The sequence below is a fragment of the Chionomys nivalis genome, chromosome 23 (assembly GCF_950005125.1).
Source record: "Chionomys nivalis chromosome 23, mChiNiv1.1, whole genome shotgun sequence".
Classification (NCBI taxonomy): Eukaryota; Metazoa; Chordata; class Mammalia; order Rodentia; family Cricetidae; genus Chionomys; species Chionomys nivalis.
In genome coordinates, this window is record NC_080108.1 from 1,243,270 (window position 1) to 1,268,815 (window position 25,546).

Genomic DNA, 25,546 nt, shown 5'->3' on the forward strand with positions numbered 1-25,546 from the left:
TTGAATCTGGCTGAGAGGGATTGGGTTCCGCTGGACAGACAAACAGCAGGGCCAGGCCCAGTGACTGGTGTCTGGCTAATCTGGGCCTCTCTCTTGCAGAGCTGATCTGGTTCCCACCTATTCCTTTGGAGAGAATGAGGTGTACAAGCAGGTGATCTTTGAGGAAGGCTCCTGGGGCCGCTGGGTCCAGAAGAAGTTCCAGAAGTATATTGGTTTCGCCCCGTGCATCTTCCATGGCCGAGGCCTCTTCTCCTCTGACACCTGGGGGCTGGTGCCCTACTCCAAGCCCATCACCACTGTTGGTGAGTCCCTAGCCTACATGGTCACCTGGCTCAAACGAGACCTTGTCCTAAGGATCTGGAGTTGGGTACTGGAGGGAGTGATGGGGGGGGGGGTGGAGGTTGAGCTATTGCAATGAGCCACACAGTGGTGAATACAAACCTGTTAGGAGAATGTTGCCACGGAGACCGCGTGGCTGTAACAAGGGTGCTGTAGGGATGATGTGCTCCTCTGCTCTTCAGAGAGGGTCTGTGCAGAAGACAGCTCTTAGACTGCTGGCTGATGGGAGGAAGAGCCAGGTATAGTCACACAAACCTGTAATCCCAGTGTGGAAGGCAGAGACAGGAGGATTGCTGCAAGTTTGAGGTCAGTTGGTCTATACAGCCAGTTCCAGGCCAGCTAGGGCTACATAGTGAGACCCTGTCTCAAAATAAAATAAAAGTCTTGTTCAGGCAGCCATATTGTTGAAGTATCATGGTTGTAGCTTCTCTGTGTTTTCAGGAGACAGAATCCCTCAGCAGACTCCTGATCCTCTGGCTTGTACAGTCTTACAGCCTGTCTCTTCTGAGATGTTCCCTGAGCCTTATACATGGGGGTTACGTTGTAGATGTGTTAGTCAGGGCTGAGCGTCCCAGGATCAAATTTCGACCGGTTGTGGCTTTCTGCAATCATCTCTGCCTGCTTCTAAGAGTTTTTTTGATGAGGAATGAGAACTATGTTTATGTATAAACTTAAATGATCCCTGGGGCTGCTAGGTAGGGAGAAGGTAAAGGATTAGAACGGACCAAGTGCAGGAGGCCAGGCTGAAGGCCATTAGTACCCTGGACTGGAAGGGTGGCAGTGGAGCTGGGTGTGTGTGTCTGGCAGAAAGCTCAGAACAGTGCTGGTGGGACTGTGGTATGGGCTGGCCTTGAACATGAAGCAGGATGAGAAAATAAAGCAAAGCATAGATGTAGGAGGGTGTTCTCCCCTCTACACGCCTTTACCAGCTGCTCATGCATGTTCTGATCTTCCTAGAATCCTTAGAAAAGGTCTGTGAGATATTCCCGGTGGCAGATGGGGAAACTGAGACTCCTAGGGGCAGAGTTTGTCCTGGATAAGCAAAAGCAAAGCCCTGTGCTTGGTCTTACACCTCACATTGGAACTTAGCAGAGTGTGGAGCTGGGTCCCCCAAGTCAGAGGCCACAGTCTTGGGTGGGGTCTTTGCCATGCTGCCATGCCTTAGTATTCTCAACTGGACCAAGGGACATGGTCACCATGGAGCACAGGCTCCCATCACCCTGGGCATCCAGGGATGGGATACTCAGTGACATTTGCTGACCAGAGCTCTGCCCTTCTCTGCAGTGGGTGAGCCCATCACCGTCCCCAAGCTGGAGTACCCAACCCAGAAGGACATCGACATGTACCACACCATGTACATGGAGGCCCTGGTGAAGCTCTTTGACAATCACAAGACCAAATTTGGCCTTCCGGAGACGGAGGTGCTGGAGGTGAACTGACCCAGCCCGTGGGGTCCAGCTCCTGGAAGGAGCGACTGCAAATCCTTTTCTACCAAGTTCTCAAGTGCATTTTGCTCTGTAAATTTGAAAGCGTCATGGGTGTCTGTGGGTTATTTAAAAGAAATTATAATTTGTTAAACCATTGCCATGTTAGATCTTTTGTAAGAAGGGGCGAGTCAGTATTTTAAGTTCTCACGTCTAGTATGTCCTGCACAAGGTGGTGGCTGACATTTCTGGGCCTTGATGGTTTCTTATCCACCCCCTCTAGGGTTCCCCAAACAACAGACACCTGGCCCTGCTGAACTGGGGAAGGACAATCCTTATGACTTGGCCACTTAGATAATCCTCTTTGCTCTAGGGATTCTCAAGAGGCAGAGGCCATGTTTAGCAAACATCTCCATTCCCACCACCCCACATGTGACTGAAGGTCTGGTTCTTCTTGCCAAGGGGAGGATGCAGAGAACAGAGTTGGCCCCCTTTGGGGAAGGTGGCAGATAGCATCTGGAGTCTCTTCTCTGCTCCTCACCCTACCCCTTTCTCCAATCTGAGCCTATGCTGGCCTCCTGTATACTGTGCTAGGGACAAGGATGTCCCACAGGTACTGTCTCGGGTTATCTCACTGTTGTTGGCTGGTTTTACTCTGAAGGCTGGCACCATAGATTCAGCACAGCTCAGCCATGGCTTGGAGCATGTTCTCTTAGCCACCTGAGCTCTCCTGAGCCACACCCCAAGTCTGGTGTGAGGAAGGGTCTCTCTTCTGTTCAAAAAGGGGCCTGGCTTTCGGTGTAGCACACTGGGTCCAGGACAGGAGGCCCCGTACCCAAGCCTCACGTGTGTGCCTTCCTGAGGCATTGGGAAGAGAGCCACCCCCCTCCTGTGTATTCTGTTTTCTTTCCATGAGATTGTTGTGCCATGTCACACTTTTGTATATTCCTAGATTAATAAATGGAAACAAGAACTACCTGTGAGTCGTTGTTCAATTATGCACTCACACACTATCTGTCCTACTGCACAGGGCACACTGCAGTGCCCACTTTCTGCGGATTCCATTAGACTTGGGCCTTTACTGACTGTGTAACAACTGTGTTCAAAATCAAATGACTAGAGCTCTGGAGAATGGCTCAATGGTTAAGGGCCTTGGCTGCTTAGGCCTTTGTTCGATTTTGAATTATCCACATGGATGCTTACAACTGTAACTCCTGTCTTAGGAGAGTTGTGGGCCTAAGGCACACAAGCTGTGTAACAGACACACACAAGCAAAATACCCATACATATAATTTTTTTGAAAAAGAAAATAGTAATGACTTCAAGCATTTGCCCCTACCATCCTAAAGCAGACACTGGGACCTCTGATTACCGTCCCTGCCAAGGCCACAGTCCAGGTCTTGGTAGTGTTGGCCAGGGCTAAAAGCATCTCAGTCTGATGAAGAGATCCACTTTCCTCGTTCATGTAGGTGACGGCAAGACCCCCCCCCCCCACTGACTTGACAGAAGGCCATTTGCAGATCCTTGCCCTGTACACCTTTCCACAGGTACACTCACTGCTCAGGTGTAGCAGTAAGAGGAGCCAGTGTGCAGAGAACAAGATAAGCCACAACTCTGTCACAGAGAATAATGTCTTTCTAGTCTCACTTTCATTGGAGGTGAGGAGGGGAACGCCGAGAGGCAAGGGCCAGGTAGCCTTGTTGCATGTTACCACTGTGTGTGGTCACGTTCTAGAACAGCAGAGCTGGAAGGGTCTTCACGAACTCTTCAGACAGTTCCCTGTGCTTACTCTCAGCTAAGCTACAAAGGTGGAAATCAGGCCTGACGTCACTCCGTGGTTACAGGTCTCAGAATAGGTGACCTTGTTCCTTCAGTTGGGGGCTTCTCAGCAGCCAGAGGTCCTGCCATTAGACCACAGACCTCATTCCCACCTCCTGACTGCTCATTTGCCATCCCCCAGCCTCAGGGCATCCCCTCTGCCCGAAGGCCTGGTGGGCTGCAGAGGACCCTGTAGCCCAACCTGGAGTCCTTGAAAATGCAGTGGCTAAGCTGGGCCTCAGCAGAGGTTTGCCGGGGGAGGGAGGCAGGCCGAGCAGCCAGCACAAAGATGGGGAGACCCCACGCTGTTTTGTTGCTTTTCAGGATCCAGGGGTTGCGGACAGGCAGGTCATTTCTACAGTTTCCAGGTGGCAGAGAGGACAGAGGAAGCCCCTGCTGACTTCTGTTATACCACACAGTCCTCAAGAACATGAAAGCTCAGGCCAGAAGCCAGCCATTTCCTTCTGGTGGTGGCAAGGCCTGTTTTCTGGTGAGAGCCTCAGGCCCACACTAGATTTCTAGTACCAGTCCCAGTGTGCAGCCAACCCGACAAGAGATATAGAAGCCTCTGGCTCCAGGCTAAGCCCTGGCTGTAACCTTGGCTACCCCAGAATGTTCTTAAGGATTACATTTCCTATTAGTGAAACTCAGCTACCTCAGTGTGCATAAAGGGTTTCCTTGCCCAGGACCATCTAGCAACAGTGTGTCCAGAGCTGAGCCAGCCTGATCTTCAGCTAGAGCTGGGGGACCCTGGGTGAATGTTGGGAAGGTTTGCCTTAGCCTACTGAGGAGTGTCGTTTCCACGATTCTTCCCATGGCCACAAGGGGGCGCTGACGTTGGTTCCAATGCAAAGATAGCAAGGCAGCCTGCCTTATGTTTTGACGCTCACCTGGCTTCTATTCTAAGCTAGCAGCTACAGATTAAATGGAGGACTCGGCAGAAACTTAGCCACTATCTGGAATATATCACTGGGAAAGTTGGTGGAGAGGGGCCAAGGAATCTCCATCACACAGCCAATCAGCATTCACTGCCTGTTTCCTCTTTCTCCAGAGGACCGATCGCTCTTGGTTTCTAGGCACTTGAAACATTACCATTAGGGGCAAATCACCCATATTTCTAAAAGGCGCCCCCCATTTCCCCACAGTTCTGAAAATTAAATTATTTTCTTCTTCACTCCAAATATCGTAGACTACTGAGGTTGTGCTGCACCTAAGACATGGCAGATACCATCAGCACCACCCTGTCACGTGACTTACAGGGTCTCAGCTTCTGCACCTTTAAATTAATTTATCTGTACTCCTGAGTAATGCAATACTGAGAGAGCTGACAGATAGCTGAAAATGCTCACCCTGGGGCTCAGCCCATGGGCCCTATCCAGAAAACGGTAGCTGTGATTTTGTTAATTCTGCCTTTGAAGCACAGCAACAATCACAGGCAACCGATGTATGGGAGCGTGTCGGAAAATGAAAAGAAACCCAGTGTATTAAGTAGAATGTAGAGTTTGTAATAAAGTCAGACTGCTTTAGAAACTGAGCTCCCAGCCGGGCTCGTTGTAGCACACGCCTTTAATCCCAGCACTCGGGAGGTAGAGGCAGGCAGATCTCTGTGAGTTCAAGGCCTGCCTGATCTACAAAGCAAGTTCTAGGACAGCCAGGGCTGTTATACAGAGAAACTCTATCTTGAAAAACAAAGAACTGACTCCTCCCCTTCTTCCACTCCTCAGTGCTGAGTGCTCCCCACCCACTGCACCTGGCCTCCCTTTTGGTTCTGTGGTCCGTGCCCCTTCTTCAAGCCAGTGATCCGGTTCCTTCAGTCTCTACCCTTCCCCTTGCTCTCTCCAGCCTTTGTACAAACGACGCCTCTGTGCCCTTCAGGCCTTACCGCCAAAGGCCATTCCTAAGGAATATTTTCTCTGGATACCTCTTGCTAGATCTGCACTGGGCTTCTACATGCTTGCAGTGTGGTGGCTTGCCACATGTCCCTAAGCTCCTGGGCACACGTCAGCACATTTATGACCATGGAACTGTAGCCAGCCCGAGTCTCTGCTGGGGTCTGCTCTCTGTGTGACAATTTATTTCTTCTCTCTGGTCTGTTCCATTTGGGGGTGACATGGAGGTGTTACAGTTTGGATCTGAAACCCCAGAGGCCCACGTGTTGAGGGCAGCTCATTTGGGTTTTTTGGGAGGTGGTAAGGAGGCAGGACCTAGTGAGGGAAGTTAGCCCACTGTAGATACACTCTTGACGCAGATTTGGTTACCCTGTCCTTTCTCAGTTCCCCTTCTTTGTGTCTTGACTGTCGCAAAGAGAACAGGCTTCCTCTGCCGCACACACCTGTCTTGAAGTGTAAGACTTTAAGACAATTCTGAAGCCATTTTGACAATTCTGAATCCTCTCAGCCTCTGTGCCATAGTGCTTCCCCTCCTCCCCTGGGAACCAAGGACCTAACAGCTACACTCGCATGTACTCAGTTCCTGAACAATTACCCATATACGTATGTTTTGATTCGGTCGCCTGGGAAACGGGGTCAAAATGACCTCTTACCTCACCTGATCTGCCAACAGCTCTCCAGTCAATTATTGGTAATAGCCCTTTCGAATAAGCCAATCAAAATAGTCAAAGAACAACCCCCTTGCTTCTGTGGCCCCTTTAAAAGTAGCCTGTGCCATCTATTTGGGGTCTCTCAGCTTCCCGAATGCTGGGGGACCCTGTCATGACAGAATTAATAAAATCCTCATGCTTTTGCATCGGCTGTGGTGTGTGAGATGGTCTCTGGGGACGACTCCTCCTCAGTGTTTGGACTCTAGGGTCCAACAGATGCACTGCGGCTGCTGTGGGCCCAAAGCAACGGGGCTGAAACGGGGCAAAATAACCCCTGACTTGTGTTGAACCGGCTGTCTTCAGGTGTTCTGACATAATGAGGTGCTAACACGCACGAGGTCCAGCGCGATCCCAACACTCAAGCCTCCATCCATAGCTAACGCACGAAGCCCCTGCGCGAGCCCAACACTCAAGCCTCCATCCATAGCTAACGCAAGAAGCCCCTGCGTGAACCCAACACTCAAGCCTCCATCCATAGCTAATGCACGAGGCCCTCACGTGATCCCAACACTCAAGCCTCCATCCATAGCTAATGCACGACGCCCCTGCGCAAACCCAACACTCAACCTTCTCCATCCATTTCGTCATCTGCTCAGCGATGCTTGTGACGCCTCCCTCTGTCTGGGTGCTGGGGACCCAGAGGGAAAACCCAGAGCGAAGGTGACTAACTCACCCTACCCAGCATAGCTGGACACATGGATAAACCTGTTAAGACATGCCAGGCAGCCATGAGGGCATGCAGAGGAGGTGATACATTTAATTTGACTGAGTTTGGGTTGAGTGAGAATGGTTTCCATAGGCTCATACATCTGAATATTTGGTCCCCAGCTGTTGGAACTGTATGGGAAGGAACAGGAAGTGTGACTTTGCTGGAGGAGGTGTGTCACTAGGGGCAGGCTTTGAGGTTTGGAAAGACCGTGTCCCTGCTGTTTCTCTCTCTGACTCTGGTTGTGAATCAAGACATAACCTCTCAGCTGTTCCTTTGCTTTGCCGCCATGGACTCGAACCCTTTGAAACCATAAGCCCGATTCAATGCTTTCCTTGGTAAGTTGATTTGGTCATGGTGTTTTATCACAGCGATAGAAGGGTAACTAAGACCCCATGCTTTCAAAGTTTCCCCTCTGGCCTCCGAAGAGTCAGTCACGTTGTTACCCCCTGACCTTTAACTTTCCTGCCCTGGCAGGTAGGCTGGACTTGGCCACTTAGATCAGGATATCCACATTATGATTCACAACACTGGCAAAATTGCAGCTATGAAGTCACCACGACATAGCTGTAGTAAGGGGTCACGGCATTGGGAAGATTGAGAATCACTGACTTGGTTGCATGTTTCCCTGGGAAACACACACAGGGCTATATAAATACCACGATAATTCCAAGCAATTTGAACGATTTTCCATGTTGAAATGGTCACATTGCAAAGTTCCAAAGAAGACAAAGTGTTTCAGAATAAAACGGCATATATGAAAATAATTACCGGACGTGTTTCTTGAACACGTGCTGTTTCCGAGGTAGTATCCGCCATGACTGAGATTCATTTTCTTTAATACTTTGCAAGCTGAGTTTCCCTCTGGGGCTTGAGTGATGCGGGCTGAGAAGTCTGAGAAGGGTATTGCATTTGAGGAAGGCACTTCCGGTATCCAGCACGCAGCCTGTGAGGCGCTGAACCCCGTGAAGGATTGTGGGAAGATGGCCTTTGCGGAAATGCTCTCCTCCGCTCTCATTGCTTCTTCAGAACCCTGGATTAGCTGTCCCCACCACTGCGACGTCTGTCTGGGCGCCACTGTCCTTGGGTTTCATTCAGCACTAGGTACAAACTAGTACTAGCTCAGGTCGTGACTCTTCGCTTATTGGACCCTTCTCCAAGGAGCTGGCTCGGTGAGGGTCTGATTTCCTGGGACCTAGCGGAGGAGGTCTCTGGGCGTGTTTGAGTGAATCAAGCAACAAAAGTAGCTGACAGAAGGGAGCCCCGAAGGAAGACGAAGTGTTTCTGTGTTCCCTCTGTGGGCCCATTTTTTTTTTTTGTACATTTATATGTACGTATTGATGTTTATGTGTGTGGGCTCCTACGTGCTGCAGGTGGGCTCCCGCGAGTCAGGGGACAACTTACGGGGATGAGGTCTCTCCCTCTGCCAGGTGGGTTCCAGGGATGGAACTCAGATCCTCAGGCTTGGCAGCAAGCACCTTTACCTGCTGAGCCAGCTTGTTGGACCACAGACTCTTGTTACTTTTGTTGTAGGCTGAACGACAGCCCAGATAGTCAAATCATTTGAACCTGTGATCATAACCATATTTGGGAAAAGTTAGTTACATATATATTTATTTTCTTCTCTTTTCTCCTTCCTTTTCTCTTTTAGTTTTTGAGATAAGGTCTTATTCTATAGCCCATGTAGCTGGCCTGGAACTCACTGTGTGGTCCACTCATGGCAACCATCTGAGTGTTGCATAAGCCACACTGCCTGGCTCTGCAGATGCCACTGAAGGAAGAATCTCAAGATGCAGTCTGGACAGGGCATCTAAACTCAATGTCAATGTCTTGATAAGAGAAAGAAGACACCGGAAGAAGGGGAAGAGGGCCAGGAGGAGACAAAGACTGGGATTATGCAGCCAGGGAAGTCTGAGAGCCAACAGACGCTGGAAGAGCAAGGAGGAACGACACCCCAAACTGTGGGAGAATACATTTCTGTTGCTTTCAGCCTCCGAGTTTGTGGTAATTTGATACGGCAGCCTTGGCAAACAAGCACAGCTCAGAAACAGAAATATGTTTTCTGTGAAATTCCACTGGGTCTTGGCACTGTGTGGGTTGAGCTAGGTACAATTTGGAATTTCCCAATAACTCATTTCTCAACAGACACCTGACCCTACAGTGGGGCTCCGACCATGAGGAACTGCTCAATGTCTCAAAACAGGAGACCGGCATCGAAGCAGCTCAGATGCAATTCTGCAATTCGTCTTCCCCTGAAAGTTAATACGCTTGCCTTCTATTTTAAGAAGCGGGGGACGTGCTGTGGAGATAGCTCAGTTGGTAAAGCCCGAGGTCTAGCACCAGTATCTTAATAAAAATGCTGAGCATGGCAGTGCATACCTTTAATCCCAGGGCTGGGGAGGCAGAGACAGGAGGATACTGACCGGCCATCCTTGCCCTACTTGGTAGGTTTCAGGCTAGTGAGGGACCCTGTCTCAAAACATGGGAGATGGTTCCTGATGAACAATACTGGAGATTGAACTCTGACCTCTTCATGCACACACACAAGTGCATGCACACCTGGGCACATGCCTACGTGTAATACACACATCAACTTTTAATAATGGTGCTAAGAATTGAACCCAAGGCCTGTGAATACCAAGCATCTACTCAACCACTGCACTTATACGCCCTCCCACCCAGTAAAAAAAATTTTTTTTTAATTTATTTTTTGAGACAGGGTTTCTCTGTGTAACAGCACTGTCTTGGAACTAACTCTTGTAGACCAGGCTGGCCTCAAACTTACAGAGATCCACCTGCCTCTGCATCCCAAGAGCTGGGATTAAAGGCGTGTGCCACCACCGCCCGGCCAGTAAAAGATTCTAAACCCATCTATTATACCCTAAGGTTCATGGGCACATACATTGGCCTATCTAGCACCCACAATGACACTATTATTATTCTACAGATGGATAAATGAGAGACTGGGAGCTGACCTGCTCAGCGACATCGCTCGAAGGTGGCCGTCAGAATCCCAAACTGCCTGCTTCCTGTTGTGTCTGCCTCTCTGCTCTGAACACTGTGTTCTTTCTGCTATATCGGTCCAGGTGGTGGAGAAATTCACACTCTAAGGGGAGGGGGAAATCAATATTCTGCAAAATGAATGAGTCAGAGCTACTTATAGACGCAACGGCTGTAGCTGCTCCCAGGATCAAAGCAGCCCTCAGGAAAGAGAGGGTGCCTGAGCTGTACCGTCACGTTCATTTCCTTACTCTATGCAGGCAATGTGGATCCAGGGAGGAATCAGACAAGGTCCTCTGGTTGAGGAATTCACGCGTGCGTGTTTGTTCAGAGAGGCAAAGTGGCAGTTTGTGGTAAATGCCTATTAAAAGACAAAGTGGAGGTTGGTGTAGTGGCACACACTTGTAATCCCAGCACTGGGATGGGGAGCTGAGGCAGACTGAGCTACATGTTGAGTACCAGGCTCGCCGTGTCTCAGCCGCCCTCACCCCCACAAAACAAAGACAACACAATAGAATCAACTGGACGGTGGTCGAGGCAAGGTCCCTAATTCGGAGTCCCAGAGAGGTGAGCGAAGTCTTTCTGAAGAAAGGACTCCTGCCACAGCAGAAATATGATGGCTAAGCAAGCTTTAGTCACCAGCAGTAAAAGTCTTTTTAGGCAGAGCGTAAGCAACCCACCCGCGGAGGTGAGACAGCCTTCTGAGTGGCTGGCACACGTCGTGGCTAAGCTTACTAGTACTAGAAGCTAGAAGGGGCGTGGATTTGTGGGTCTGAGTCGATCGTTGAAGAGCTGCTCGATGGATCTCCGGTCTCCGTGCTCTCACGGTGGCGGCTCCCTTCTCAACCATAACGCACGGCCTTTTGGTAAGTGGATGCGAACACTCGGGCAAGACAGACCATCCATCCCTGACTCCTTGGTGCCAAGCTGGTCCCCGCCCTCCGCGGGAGGCCCTGTTACCATGGCAACTAGGTTAGGGCGGAAGTGGTTTTAGAAGATTGACTCTCACTAATCAGGTGACTCTCCAGACTTCTGCACGTGACACCGGAGCCCAGGCGCGCACTCTACCTAATCGAGACGCCGTCCCTCTTTCAGCGACAACTGACAGCGCTCTAGAGCAATGGCCTAGGAGGCTCTCTTAGGAGACCCCACCTCTCCAGAGGGAAGGGACCAATTAGACAGAGGCAAAGAGAAGGACCGCCTCAGGTTTCGCCCGGGTTTGACAGACGCAATTGAGGCCATCACAGAGTCCCTCCGCCCCTAGCCATCGAGCCCGCGACGGACGGACTCGTTGTCCAATAGCACGTCCCTTGGCCGCCACCGGGTCCCGCCCTCTCAGGGACGGAACCAATGAGCACGCCAGCTCCGGGCCGGGTAGAGGGGTTGCACTGCGGTAATATGGCTCTTCCTTAGCCAGCGGCGGTGTCTAGTCCGGGCGCCGAGCTGCCGGGGCTCTCGGGTGGTTCGTTTCTAGGCTGCAGGGGCTCGGCGGATAGCGGCTCCGGAGGCTGCGGCGGATGCTGGAGGACTGCCCTCCTGGCCGCTCGGCGGCCCCGGGGTCCAGATGAGCTCCTGTGCTTCTCTCGGGGGCCCGGTGCCCCTGCCACCCCCGGGCCCGTCCGCCGCGCTGCCGCCCGGTGCCCCCGCGCGGGCCCTGCATGTGGAGCTGCCGTCCCAGCAGGTGAGGCGGCCGCGAGCCGGGGGGGCGGAGAAGGCCGGGAGAGGAGGTCGGCTGGGCTCGCGGGACTGAGGAGGGCTGACAGGAGGAGGACCCCGCGTCCTGGGCTGGGGGAGCCGGGCGTTCCCGCGCTCAGACCTTCGCATCCCTCTGGGAAGGCGCCGGGGAGACCTGCGCCCTGCCGGCCGACGCCGTGCTTTTCCTTTCGCTCCAGCGCCCAGGAGTCGGTTTTTCTGCACTTATTCTTAGCGTTATGGGGTGCTTCTTTCTGCTCCTCCTGAGGAAGGTATTTGGGACGTCGGGGTTTCTTTCCCAAGTCTCATATCCTCATGGCACACTTCACTCTCTTGGGGGAGCGCCTGGACGGAGGATCTGAAGTATGTATTCATATCTTGGATCTTAGGTTGCAGGGGTGTAAGGAGGACGAGAGAACACTGACTTTGGGGATCCGACAAAATTCTTGATGACACCCGCCTATCTATAGAGTATGTCTTCTACTGCCCTCCCGCAGTCCTTCATGGGTGAGACTGTTCAGGGACCTTAGCACTGAAGAGGACCGGGAGAAACTGTCAGTCACGGAGAGGTTACCGCGCTAGGTCTGTGCAAAGTGCTCATTGAATCCTCACAACTCCGTGAGACAGCTGTTTTTATCATCCCGATTTTTCAGTTCTAGAAACAGGCTTGTCCACTGCCTTCCTGTTAATCGTGGGGCTGGGTTTCCTCAGTCAGCGTCTGACTGCAGCCCTTGCACCGGGCATAGTTTGCTTGAGGCTTGAGCAGCGACTCCACCACCGTCCACAGGACAGAGCAAGCTTCCTTAGCCCCTTCCTGTAACTTTCCATCCTTGCCCGAGACAGGAAGGAGCTACACTAGAGCGCAGAGGCTAGAGAGGGACAGGCATGAAGTGGATCGGAACGTAAAGGAAGGGAAAGGTTGCACACCCCTCCACACTGCCAGCCCCCGCAGCCTGGTGCCCTGCCAGTAGGGAAACATCATTAATTGCTGGAAGCAAGGCTCTGTGGTGGGAGAGGGCTTAAAAGATCAGAAGGCATGTGCCCTGGTTTTGTGGTGCGGTTGGGCAGGGACTTTGTGGAGAATATTAAGAGTTGGAAGGTGGTTTGGATTACATTTTGAGAGTGTGGCTGAAGAGAGTTGTATGTGGATTGGGCATCAAGTGTGAATTTTTCTATGTGTGGGAGTTGGATTTCGAGGGGGTGCTGGGAGTTCGGGGTCTAGATGGGCTTAGTCTAGGGGAACTATGAGAACGTGTAGGGTTGGAGTAGAGAAATCATCATTTACTGCATAAAGCCTGCTCTGTCTGTGAATAATGTTGTTCACAGTTTAACACTCGGGGGAATAATCCAAGCAAACTGTCCATGGACTCAATTCATGTGTTTGTCGGGCTTCTGGGTTGCTACTAGTGGCCTAAGTTTGCAGCTGAATGTGGCATGAGCTTGGCATGCTCTTTACGGTTTCCTGGGAGTGTCGTCCTAACTGTTAGGCAACATATATAACAAAAGCACATTCATTCTGTGGTTGATTTTAATTTAGCTTTCTAGATCAAAATTATTCATGTTTTGGAAAACATTTTTTTTTTCGAGACAGAGTTTCTCTGTATCTTTGGAGACTGTCCTGGAACTAGCTCTGTAGACCAGGCTGGCCTCGAACTCTGCCTGCCTCTGCCTTTCTAGTGCTGGGATTAACGGCGTGCGCCACCACCGTCTGGCCGAAATAAATATTTTTTAACATAAGCATTTTGTTGACTGATATATTAATTTACTATATAACACAAGTTCCAATAGGGTTGACCTTAGCTGCTTCTAGAAGAGATTTGAGTTTGCCTAGAAGAGCCCACAGAATTATGTATAAGACATACATAGTTTACCTTTTCTTATTTTAATTTAAAAATTTTTTAGCAGGATCTCACTGCACAGCCCTTAACCTGAGATTCACCCTGCAGACTAGGTTGGCCTTGAACTCACCATGCTTGCCTCTGCCTCCCAAGAGGCTGGGATTACAAGAACACACGACTACACCTGACTGGAACTGCAGGCTTGTGCCACCCAGCCACCAAGCCTAGTTTGTTTTATTTTAATTTACATATCTAATCTGGAACCTTTCTTTTCACGGTTGAGTCTAGCCGCTGTTCACTCACCCGTTCATTGGCTGTTCATTGGCTCTAACGTGACCGTACCTTAGAGCTTTAGTCTCCTTTGCTTCTAGGTCCTCTCTGTTTAACTGTTATTTAAGCGAGAAGCTGTGGTCACACACTTTGAAGATGTGCTGCTCTTTTATTTCTGGTTGATGTTTGTCATGTTTCAGTGAATCGGTATAGGCTCAGCCAAGGAGGAGCGAACTGTACATACTTGGATTTAGGAGTCTTAAGATAATTTTTAAAATATAATTTATTTTTTTATTTTATAGGCATTGTTGTTTTGCCTATATGTATGTCTGTGTGAGGTCTGTCAGATCTTGGAATTACAGACAGTTGCTAACTGCCATGTGGGTGCTGGGAATTGAACCAGGGTCCTCTGGAAGAGCAGTCAGTACGCTTAACCACTGAGCCATCTCTCCAGCCCTGCTCCCTTATTTTGGCAGAGACCTTTAAATTAATGTGTCCTTAATATTATGCTTAACTGAGAGAATTTCTTTTCTCCTCCAAAGTTCCCCAGCCACATTCTCAGATACTTGGAATGTAGACATTTTTAGAGGCTTTTAGTGATTACCCTTTTGGAGGTCACATGTTCCTTTAGGAATTTATAAAAGGGGCTGGAGAGAAGGCTCAGCAGCTAAGAGCACTGGCTGCTCTTCCAGAGGATCTGGGTTCAATTCCGCATGCCAGCTTATTGTTTGTAACCCCAGTTCCAGAGGCTTGATACCCTCATACAGACATACATGCAGGCAAAACACCAATGCACATAAAATAAAAATTAAAAATAGAGATGGTTCAGTAGTTAGCACTGACTGCTCTTCCAGAGGACAGGTTTAATTCTCAGCACCCATGTGGTGGCTCACACCTGTCTGTAACTACAGTTCCCTACATACACGTAGGCAAAACACCAGTGCACTTGAAAATAAAAACAATTAATTAAAAAATGAAGAATATAAAACACTTAAAGGAATTCATAAAAGATACAGAGTCTTAGAAAATGCATTTATAAATACACATGAACACGTAATCTCACATGAGGCTTTGGTTTCTTTGTTTAAATGGAAAATTTAAGATTGAGTGTTCCTAATTGGCCTACACATTTTTATTTAAAAATATTACAGAATTTAGCTATTAGACTTTTTCTTGCATGGTCTTCCATATATATGTGTATCACCCACATTTTTCATCCGTCTACATATACGTGTGTTTGTGTGCATATGGGCGCACAAGTGTGTGGAGGCCAATGGACCACTCCTGTGTCGTCCCCGGGACACTGCCCCTTCTTTTGAGACAGGGTCTTAGTTTACGTTCTGCGGAACTCTTGCCTGAGGCTCCTGAGTGCTAGGATAGCAGGTGTGTGACATCACCCATCCCTCACTGTTGTAGGGTTTTGGGACTCTTTCCAGAACTTCTCTATTCCACTGCACGGCGTGGCCGTGCGGAAGGATCTCGGAGTACACGTGATGTCCGTAGGATGAAGTTAGCTCAGTGAAAACACAGGATAGGTAGTGTGTTTGCTTATATGTTTGACTTGCCTGGTGCTCACTACTTAGATCAGACTGAGCTCAGACTCACAGAGATTAATTTGCTGCTACTGATAAGATTAAAGGCGTAAGCTACCACTCCTGGCGCTCTCTCTCTCTTTTTAAACCTACAGGAATCTTTCTGTTTACACTCATATCATTGTAATAGAACCAGTTTCTCTTTATTTTTGCTAACTTTGGATATTTCTAACCTGAGTTTATTGAGTCAAACCATATACGTGTGCATACACATATATATGTACACAGTACATATACATATGTATGTATTTGGTATTTAAATGTACATTTCTTCTGCTGTTGGTTTTCCTTTATTGCATATTAGACAGTATGGTAAGCACATGGTCTCAGTTTTCCTGCCCAGCTTTCTGAGTTTTAATATATTTACATATTTTGCTACTTGAATTTCCTCTGTGAAGCTCATGTTCATGTCCTTAGCATTCATTTTTCTAATTGTTTTTGGTTTTTCAAGACAGGGATTCCCTGTGTAGTAGTCCTGGCTGTCCTGGAACTCACTCTGTAGACCAGGCTGGCCTCGAACTCACAGAGATCCACCTGCCTCTGCCTCACGAGTGCTGGGGTTAAAGGCGTGCGCCATTACCGCCCGGCCACTTTTCTAATTGTTTTGCTTATGGTTTTTATTGTCTTGAAGACTCCTTTTTACTTTCTTTGTTTTTGATTTTGAGAGAAGTGAGTTAGAGCTATTAGCCTTTATTATTATTATTACTGTTATTATTATTAATTTTATCTTAGTGTGTGTTTCTGCTTCTGCATTTTAGGGAGCATGAAACTAGGGGTCAGAGGACAGCCTCTGGTGTTGGTTTCCGCCTTGTTTTCCTGAGGCTTACGGTGGGCTAGATGCCTGCATTTTGTAACCGAGCCTTGCTTTGTGTTGGTCCTGGGGATCTGAACTCAAGCCCTCTCACTCCTTGGGCAGTGCTTGCCCACCATCTCCCCTACTTGTACCATTGTTGTCATCGAAGACCTGGAATTGAAGCCAGGACCTCACACATGCTGAGCTACTCCTCTGTCGTCTGTCACCGAATTATAGCCTCAACCCTTTCTCTACTTTTTTTTTTTTTTGAAACAGGGTCTTCCTGTATAGTTCTGGTTGGCCTGGAACTCACATATTTACCTGCTTCTGTTTCCCCAGGATGCAGGATTAAAGGCGTGCACCACACACCCAGCTCTTTTCTCTATTTTTTGTTTGTTTGTTTTTGAGACAAGGTCTCATTAAATAGCCCAAGCTTGCATTAACTTCGTCTGAGGCCCAGAGGGACCTTGAACTTAAAAAAATATATATTTTAGAAATATTTTAGGTTTATTTTATGCGTGTGAGTGGGACCTTGAACTTAAAAAAATATATTTTAGAAATATTTTAGGTTTATTTTATGCATGTGAGTATTTTGCTTGAATGTTTGTGCGTCCCAGGTGTGTCTGGTACTTGCAGAGCATCCTGAAAAGGGAGTTGTAGGTGGTTGTGAGCTGCCATGTGGGTGCTGGGAATTGAACCTGGGTCTTCTGCAGGAACAGTCAATGCTCTTAATCTCTGAGCCATCCGTCCAGCCCTCCATTTTAATATTCTTTTTTTTTTTTTCTAGACAGGGTTCTCTGTAGCTTTGGAGCCTGTCCTGGAACTAGCTCTTGTAGACCAGGCTGGCCTCGAACTCAGAGAGATCTGCCCACCTCTGCCTCCTGAGTGCTGGGATTAAAGGTGTGCTCCATCACCGCCTGGCTCCATTTTAGTATTTTTAGGTAAGGAGTTGAATACCATCAAGAACATGTTTCGTGTGGTACCGCTGTCGCCTCTTGGAACTTTTTCATTCTCCCAGGCAGAGCCTGCACACCCAGGACACAGCTAGCTCTCCGTTTTCCTCCACACTCGCCCTTTTGTGGCAAAACTCTCTTCTACTTTCTATGAATTTGACCATCTGGGTTCTGTGGGTACATGAATTCTTCGTGTTTGTGCTTTTGTGTCTGCCTGATCTCCCTCAGCGTAATGTTTCCAGGGTTCCGTCTTCATGGTAGCATGATCCTTGCTGTTCACCTGCCTATCTTCTGTGCGTAAATACCGCGTGGCATTTAATTGTCCTGCTTCCTTTCAGCTGTGACAGTCTTACACTTTTTACAGTTACATCTTCCGAACCCTTTTTTTTTCTTGATGCCCTTGACTGTTTTGAGTACTGGTCACATATTTTGTAGGATGTTTCTGTGCTGACATTAATATGAATTGTTTTTCACAGTGGGGACTTCTTCCAGAACCGTGTAGTTCTCCAGTGGGTACCAGCAGTGTGACCTATAATTAATTTGTGATGCCAGCTACCTGGAGTTCACAGATTAAAGGCTCAGCCCTGCCCCCATACCCTTCAGATGCCTATCTCAATCCCGGGCTTTCCAGAACTTCTGGCCTCCCAAGGCCAGGAAAACCTTTTGGTTTACTGGTTCATTGTGGAGGAGATGGGGAGCAGCCAGATGGAAGAGAGCTGTGTGGGGAAGTGGGGGTGCTCACCCTCAGGGTTTCTGAGATCATTGTGTAGAGACTTTTGATGATTAACTCAATGGCCAGCTCCTTTCCTGAGATGAGTGGGGCTGATAGTTCTAGCTACCCTGGAGCGGAGCCAGCATCACTTAACTAGACCAGAGGGCGCTCCCAGGAGATTGCTGTGTGAGGAACCAGGAACAAATGCCTGAGCCGGAAAGAAAGATTTCCCCTTGTACCCTTTGCTGGGGAAATTAGGAGGTAAAGTTCTGGGGACTGAAGACCAAGATGAGTGTTTACTGTGCATCAGCACACAGCAGGCAGTGCTCCTCATAGGCACTGGCATCAGCACACAGCAGGCAGTGCTCCCCATAGGCACTGGCATCGCCACACAGCAGGCAGTGCTCCCCATAGGCACTGGCATCGCCACACAGCAGGCAGTGCTCCCCATAGGCACTGCCATCGCCATACAGCAGGCAGTGCTCCTCATAGGCATTGGCATCACCACACAGCAGGTAGTGCCCCCCGTAGGCATTGGCATCACCACACAGCAGGTAGTGCTCCCCATAGGCATTGTCATCACCACACAGCAGGTAGTGCTCACCAGAACACCCTGTTGGAAGCCTGTTTGTTGTGGAATATGATTTTAACTAGGCAAAAATGTGTTGTATTTGTTTATGCTGTGAAATATTACTTCCAATGTGTAAAGGTGTGGTTTTTATGCTTGTTTATGACGCATTTGTTTAACTATGTAAGGATGTGTTTCACCTTGCCTGCCTAAGGCACCTGATTGGTCTAATAAAGAGCTGAATGGCCAGTAGCTAGGCAGAGAGAATAAGCAGAAGGAGAAATCTAGGCTCAAGAAGAATGAGAGGAAGCTGGGCAGTGGTGGTGCATGCCTTTAATCTCAGAACTTGGGAGGCAGAGGCAGGTGGATCTCTGTGAGTTCAAGGTCAGCCTGGTCTACTAGAGCTAGTTCCAGGACAGCTAGGGCTGGATCAAACCTGTCTCAAAAAATCAGAATCAAAAACAAACAAACAAAAAAACAGAGGAAGAAGAGAGGGGAAAACGAGGAAGACGCCCAGGGACAGAAGCCAGGCAAACACCAGCCAGCCAGACTTAGAGACAGCAGGAAAGTAAGATGCACAGAAAAATAAGAAACCCCAAGGCAAAAGGTAGATAAAGAGAAATCAGTTATTTTAAATGCTAGGGCAAATATTCATTACTAAGAAGTCTCTGTATCATGATTTGGGAGCTGGTTGATGTCCAAAATCGAAAGCCTGGTTGGTACATCCACTCACCCTGTCCCACTCTTCCCTAATCGGCTCCTTGGGACCAAGTTGCTCTGTGAAGATCACACTTAAAGAGTGGGGATTTGTTCCCCCACTTCCTTGGGAACAGGGTATCTACATAAATTATTTCTAGTGATACACTTTTACAGACGAGGAACCTGAGGGCTAAGTGACTGACTTTCTCTCTCTCCCTCCTTACCCCACTCCCTCCTTCCCTCCCTCTCTCTTTCCCTTCCTTCCTCCCTTCTTTCTTTTTCTTTTTCCTTTTGGAGACAGGGTTTCTGTGTATATCTTCTGTTGTTCTGGAACCTGCTCTGTTCGACTGGCCTCGAACTCACAGAGATCCGCCTGCCTCTGCCTCCTGTATGCTGGGATTAAAGGCATGCACCACCATGCCTAGAGAGGTCTTAGGTGACTTTATTTTTATTTTTTTTTTTTTTTTGGTTTTTCGAGACAGGGTTTCTCTGTGGTTTTGGAGCCTGTCCTGGAACTAGCTCTTGTAGACCAGGCTGGTCTCGAACTCACAGAGATCCGCCTGCCTCTGCCTCCCAAGTGCTGGGATTAAAGGCGTGCGCCACCACCGCCCGGCTACATTTTGTTTTCTTTCTTTTTTTTTTTTTTTCCCAGTCTGTTGTGTTGGTAAGGCCAGGGTCGTCACAGGGGAAAGCTGGATCTTACTGGGGAAAGATGCCTTTTGCAGCACAATGCTCTGCCCTGTAGCATTATTCATTTCCTAAATATTTATCAAACCTCTTGACCGAAGCAAGGAACTGCAATCTATAGTTGTGTCTGTAAAATGAAAGCACGGGAACTTCTGAGCAGGGTTGGCTCTTGTAACCAAACCACGAGGAAACTTTGGGAACTTCCGATGTCACATCTTCAAGTCACTGTTTTATATGACAGAATGCCATCAAGAATTTAAGTTCCTATTTTGTTTGCTGTTATTTTTTGTTCTTCCTGAGAAAATGTTTAGCTTTTCTGTGAAGGGGAAAGCTATTTTCTTACTTGTGTTTATGTAAAGATTTCTTCTCAGAATCACAGTTCTTAGTTCTTGGGTAGAAAATCCAGAAGTGAAAGTGACTGGGAATAGAACAGAATTGAAAGTCGGGGCTGCAGCGAGCGCTGAGATGACAAAATTTATATCTTCACAGTTTCTAAGTGTGCATCTTACTTTTGTGTTTATTTTTGAGACAGCGTCCATCTGTGTAGCCCTGGCTGTCCTGGGAGTTACTGTGTAGACCAGGCTGGCCTTAAACTCAAGCTGGTGGTGGTGCACCCCTTTAATCCCAGCTCTGGGGAAGCAGAGGCAGGTGAGTTCAAGGCCAGCCTGGTCTACAAGAGCTAGTTACAGGACAGAGAAACCCTGTCTCAAAAACCGAAGGGGGAAAAAAAAAGAAAAAGAAAAGAAAACATAGAGACTCAGCTATCTCTGCCTCCCAAGTCTTGGGATCAAAGGTGTGTGCAGCAGAATGGGCCACAGTTGTTTGTTTTTGAGACAGGTTTCTCTGTGTAGCGCTGGCTTTTCTGGGACTCTCTCTGTGTTGACCAGGCTGGCATTGAACACACGGAGATCCATCGGCCTCCTGCCTCCCGAATGCGGGATTAAAAAGGTGTGTGTCACCACTCACTGCCCAGCCAGATGTGTATTTTTAATACACCGTGGTAATTCTACCTGAAAGCCAAGACATCTGCTGTGACAAACAGATAATGGTCATTTCCAGTGTCCTGGGATGTGTACAGCTAGAGACTTTGAATTACTTTAGAAAAATTAAAGACATATATTTTAAAATATGGGTTGTATACTTTAGGTTTCATGACGTTGCTTCTGTCCTGTGTTCCCAGAGTCGTTTATTTACTTACTTTTTGATTGTATCTAAAATGATAGTGGTCTTTTAAAATCTGTAGTTAACACTGTTTTCCATGTGACTCTGAGGCCGGGACTCAAGTTTTGGAATAATGGAATTTTACAGATTTAAAAAAAAAAAAAAAACCCAAAGACCAAACCCTGAAGTTCTCAGAGGTGAAATATTTGCCGTGAGCGTGCTCTGGAGATCTCGGGTTCTCTGTGGACGATCTGTAGGAGCTCCTGATCTTCAGCACCCGGGGTCGCCTGGGCAGGAACGTGTGTGCTGAGAATTTGTTTAACTTCTTTTTAGACTTTAACGTAGTGTCCCTCAGCTTTGGTGACATTAGGCTGGAACCAAAATGGGATGGTGGCATTGCTTTAGACTTTCCTTTAAGGGCAGGGCTGAACACTGAGATTCTGCCCCTGCCCCTCCCCTGGACTCCAGGGCTGCTCTTCCTGTTTTGTGTCTGGCTTTACCCAGTCTGTCCTTTTCTGAAAGTTCTTGGGAGCAGTGAACTCTCCACCTCCTGAAGTTTCGGAAACGGCAAACATCTGGTGGCTGCGGTTTCCCCTGTGCCAGCAGCTTGGCGCTGTGTAATATTTAGTGCCGATGGCTGTGGGTGCACAGTGTTTGTCGAGGCTGAGATGAATATCCCGGAATCCGAACATTGGAACCCAGCACTTGCTGTTCCATCCGTGAAAATGGTAGCATTTTCTCTCCCGTTATGGTGTTTAGAATATTCTAAAAGATGTGACCAGACCTTTTAAAATAACAAGATACATCAGGAAGCTGAAACTAGTGTCTACCTTTGGTGGTCCATGGGTTCCTGAGTAAGGAAAAAGAGAGCAAATAAAAGAAACGGGAATCCTAATTTATGTTTTTCTATGAAAAACTTGGTGACTTTTACCATGACTGGACATTTAGTGACTAAGCGATTGACTCTGAGCTCTAAAGAGTTGAGTGTGTTTACACTAGCCAGTGTTGAAATCAGTTCTGAGCACTGGGTAGGAAAGACTGACCACCAGTTGGCCGTGTCCTGGGTAGGTATTTGTGAAGTGCTGTCTCTGACTGCTCTAGCACTGGTCCTGAAACTGGACATTTTGATTCCGTCGGCCTGACTGCCTTGGAGAGGATATGGATTATTTCCTTCCTCAATTCCAAACATTCTTTGTATGAGAGCTAATCTTGAGAAACCTTTCAAAAGTCTTGGAGATGAAAATGCTGTAGTTTAGACTCACAAGGAGCTTTTACAGTTTCATCTCCTTTGAAAAGAGAAGAATCCTGGAAACATTGTCACTGTTAAAGGTGCACGAGGAACCTGCCAGGTTCCTTCGTAGGCTCAGGCGTGGTGGGCAGGCGGGTGTGGGCGTTCATGAGAGGCCGAGGGTAGGCTGTGTGATTGCACTCACAGGAAGGCATTTTGGGCTTCTTTCCACGAAGTGACTAAATGGAGTTTATTCTGTGTGGAGGATTTTCCGGACAATAGAAGAGCCAGCTGCCTCTGCTACTCTGGAGAGATTAATTTGTTCTTAGATTTGTAGAATTGCAGAATTATTCTTTTTTAGAAATATTTTCTAGTTGCGTATTTATTTATTTTGTGTGCATATGTGGTGGTCATAGGACCACTTTCAGGATCTGTTCTCCTCTTCCACCGGTTGGGTCCTGAGGGGATTGGACTTGGGTTGTCAGCCTCCACGGGAAGAACCATCTTGTTGACCTGGAACTTACTGTGTAGTTTAAGGTGGCCTCAGATTCCTGTAAGTCCTCGTGTCTCAGTCATCCTAGTGCAAAGATTACAGACAGGCCTTTGCCACTGTGTCTAGGTGTTAAACTTCATTGTCGATCGAATGATTGTATTACTGGGATGGAACTAAGGGGTTTTGCTCCGCTGACCCCTACTGAGCTATAGTTGCTGATTTCCCTGGTTCTTTGGCTCAGTTCTGAAGCTGTCTACCTGGAGTTAGTCTTAGATTCTGGAAGCTGGGGATTGATTCTTACAAGATTTCTGCTTCAGACTGTAGCTTCAAGTCATGGGCCCTTGTAATCAGGGAGCTCCCATCTCCCTCTCCATGGTTTCAGCTGTTTGTTGAAACTCTACAAACCAGCTCACCATTACAGCCTGCAGCACAAGAGCTCCACATGGAGAGAATCACAGAATAAGGTTTGGAGAAGGGTCTGGGTGTGACCCGAGTGTGTGTTCAGTTCAGAACCTCCTGTACTTAGGGCTTCACAATAATTCTGTTATACAGGCATGCCTATTAAGCGGTCACGATGACTGCCCCAGTCTCTAGCCCTTCTGTCCCTTTGTAGGTCAGAGGTTGGGCTGGAGCTGTCCTGGAACTCCCTCTGTAGACCAGGCTGGTCTTGAACTCAGAGATCCGCCTGCCTCTGCCTCCTGAGTGCTGAGCGTAAAGGCGTGCACCACCACCGCCCGGCTCTGCCTCTGTCTTTTGTGTGGAAGCTTCTGGGCCTCATATTCCTATCTAGTTGTCTGATTGAATGACCTTTAACAGAACTTTTCCTCTTGTATTAGCTTTCTGCTAAAAGAAAAAACAAACAACCCTCCCTCCCCCAAATAATCAATTCATGAAGAGAAAAGGTTTGCCTTGAAGATTTGGAGGTTCCAGTCCGAGATTGGTTAGCCTCATTATTTTGCCCTTATGGTGAACCAGTCTGGGCTTGAGCACAGCAGCAGAAAACTGCCCATCTTTGATTGGGATATGAAATAGGGGAGGAAGGAGCTGCCATCCCACCTTTCTTCCAGGGGCACACGGCCTGATTCCCACTAGATCTCAGCCCCTACAGGTCATTCTGCTTCCCAGTGGTGTAAATGGGGGACATAGCCATGAACACACAGGCGTTTGGAGATGCTTTAGACCTGGTCTCTGGTCCCCCTTCAGGTCAGCATCCAGCTGCTGTCCAGGTATTAATTACATTTAGTCAACTTATTATTTTTTTTTAAATAAAGAATACAGGCTTTGCCTTTATAACTGTCAACGCGGCTCTGGATTTTCATTCCAAGCAGTAGAAGGAAGGAGAGAAAAAAGAGAGAAGTAACCAACCAACCACAACACCTCATCTTTGTCATGTGGTGCACACCTGTAATCCTAGTACTCGGGGTTTTCAGTTGCTTCTTGTAGTGGTGGTATTCAGAGGCGTTGCTAACGAATCCTGAGTAGTTAGGAGACTCTAAACTATTCTGGTTTTTTTTATTTTTTGGCTGTGGCATGCAAGGGGAGCTTTGAAAGATGAGAGTGTTTGTGGGTGCTGAGGGCTTGGAAACTGAAGATTCCACTTGAGCTTTGGCGCCTTCAGACTTTTAGTGAAGCTTGACCAGAATGGGAGGAGTAAGAGGACCTCGCTACACAAAGGAGTGTGGGTTTGTTTCACAGAAAGTAAAGAAATCAAAGTTCTGGCTTAGAACGTTGCTTAGCCTATGCCCGGGAACAGCATGTTCAAGTTCCATGTATCTCAGTGCCGTGAACCTTGGTAAGAAATTGTCATTGTGTTTGCAGCCGGACGTCTGATTTCAGAAGATGAAGCTGATGCATAGGCAGGAGAGGGAAGCTGCTTTTCCTGGTGTGACGGGAGCTTTGAGGTAGTGAGTGACAGACGTCAAGGGAAGAGCAGATGCCCATCATGCTGAGGAGACAGTGCTGAGCATGGCTGGTTACAGCTGGGTTACACAGGAGACCTGAAAGGCCAAGAGGCCTCGGTTTTGAAGCAGGGTGTCTGGGAGGCAAGCTTGGTGCACCCATCCAAAGGATCAGGCCTGTGGCCCAGTTTCACTTTTGCTTCTTACTGACAATGCGAATGTGAGTATTCCCTTTACTTCAGTCCCAACTTTCTCATTACAAAATGAGTCTGCTGGAAATCTGTGCTTCCATGAAAATAAGCATTTGAAGTGCCGGGGATCTGGTTAAAATAGGGTTCTGGGGGTCAGTGCCGTGATAGGACTGTGTTCCCAGGTGATGAGGGCTCAGGTGACCTTCAGGGACCTCAGCCCCGCAGTTCTGGGATTCTCTTCGTTGACCGTTTCCGCATCAGACCCTTGTTTTATTCTCCTTTCTTGTCTTTGTGGAGATGAATCCTGAATCTGCCTCTTTCTGTTAATCCTAGGTCCGGTTACCTTTCCCACCGATAGCCACGCCCCTTTCCATGGACCCATCAGCTCATCTTTGTAAATTTCTTCACCGTTTTCGCAGAGAGCTCTCACAGCCCTTGCCTTCTCCCCCAGTAGCCAGCACAGGTACACAGATGGAAGGGAAGCGGCCAGTGGTTTGCTGACTGGAGAATGTAGAACAACCCTCGAGTGCAGGGTCACTGGTTGCAGTTAGGCTCCTCCCACTGAGTCGCCCTCGTGCAGGGATTGGCCACCACAGACGTCTGTTTTTTTATAAGTATGAATTTATTTTTCATTTAAAAGTAGGGAATAAATTCCTATGCTTTCTCATGTAAAATGCGTATAAAAGAATACAGTGCCCAGTCACCCCACCCCTGTGTTCTCTCCTGGGGCAAATGATGTTACCATTTATACCTAAGCCTCTCCAGGAATTGTATCATTGAAATCCTTTCTCTCTGTGAAACACACATAGCAGCACAGTGATGGTGTGGACTATTGAGAGACTAACACATCTCGACCATTGTTCCAGCACCACCACGGATTCCTTC

The 25,546-nt window shown here is 48.2% G+C and overlaps 2 protein-coding genes across 2 annotated transcripts in view; both read left to right on the plus strand.

Annotated features, from left to right (window-relative positions):
• The window catches only part of Dgat2 (diacylglycerol O-acyltransferase 2), a 28,164-nt gene extending 25,425 nt beyond the window's left edge, over positions 1–2,739 (plus strand). Inside the window, exons 7-8 of the mRNA XM_057756248.1 lie at positions 100–302; positions 1,624–2,739. Coding sequence (XP_057612231.1) covers positions 100–302; positions 1,624–1,778 — 358 coding nt within the window. The 3' untranslated portion in view covers positions 1,779–2,739. The remainder of the gene's footprint in view (positions 1–99; positions 303–1,623) is intronic.
• Positions 2,740–11,270: 8,531 nt separating this feature from the next.
• The window catches only part of Uvrag (UV radiation resistance associated), a 210,849-nt gene continuing 196,573 nt past the window's right edge, over positions 11,271–25,546 (plus strand). Inside the window, exon 1 of the mRNA XM_057756560.1 lies at positions 11,271–11,567. Coding sequence (XP_057612543.1) covers positions 11,451–11,567 — 117 coding nt within the window. The 5' untranslated portion in view covers positions 11,271–11,450. The remainder of the gene's footprint in view (positions 11,568–25,546) is intronic.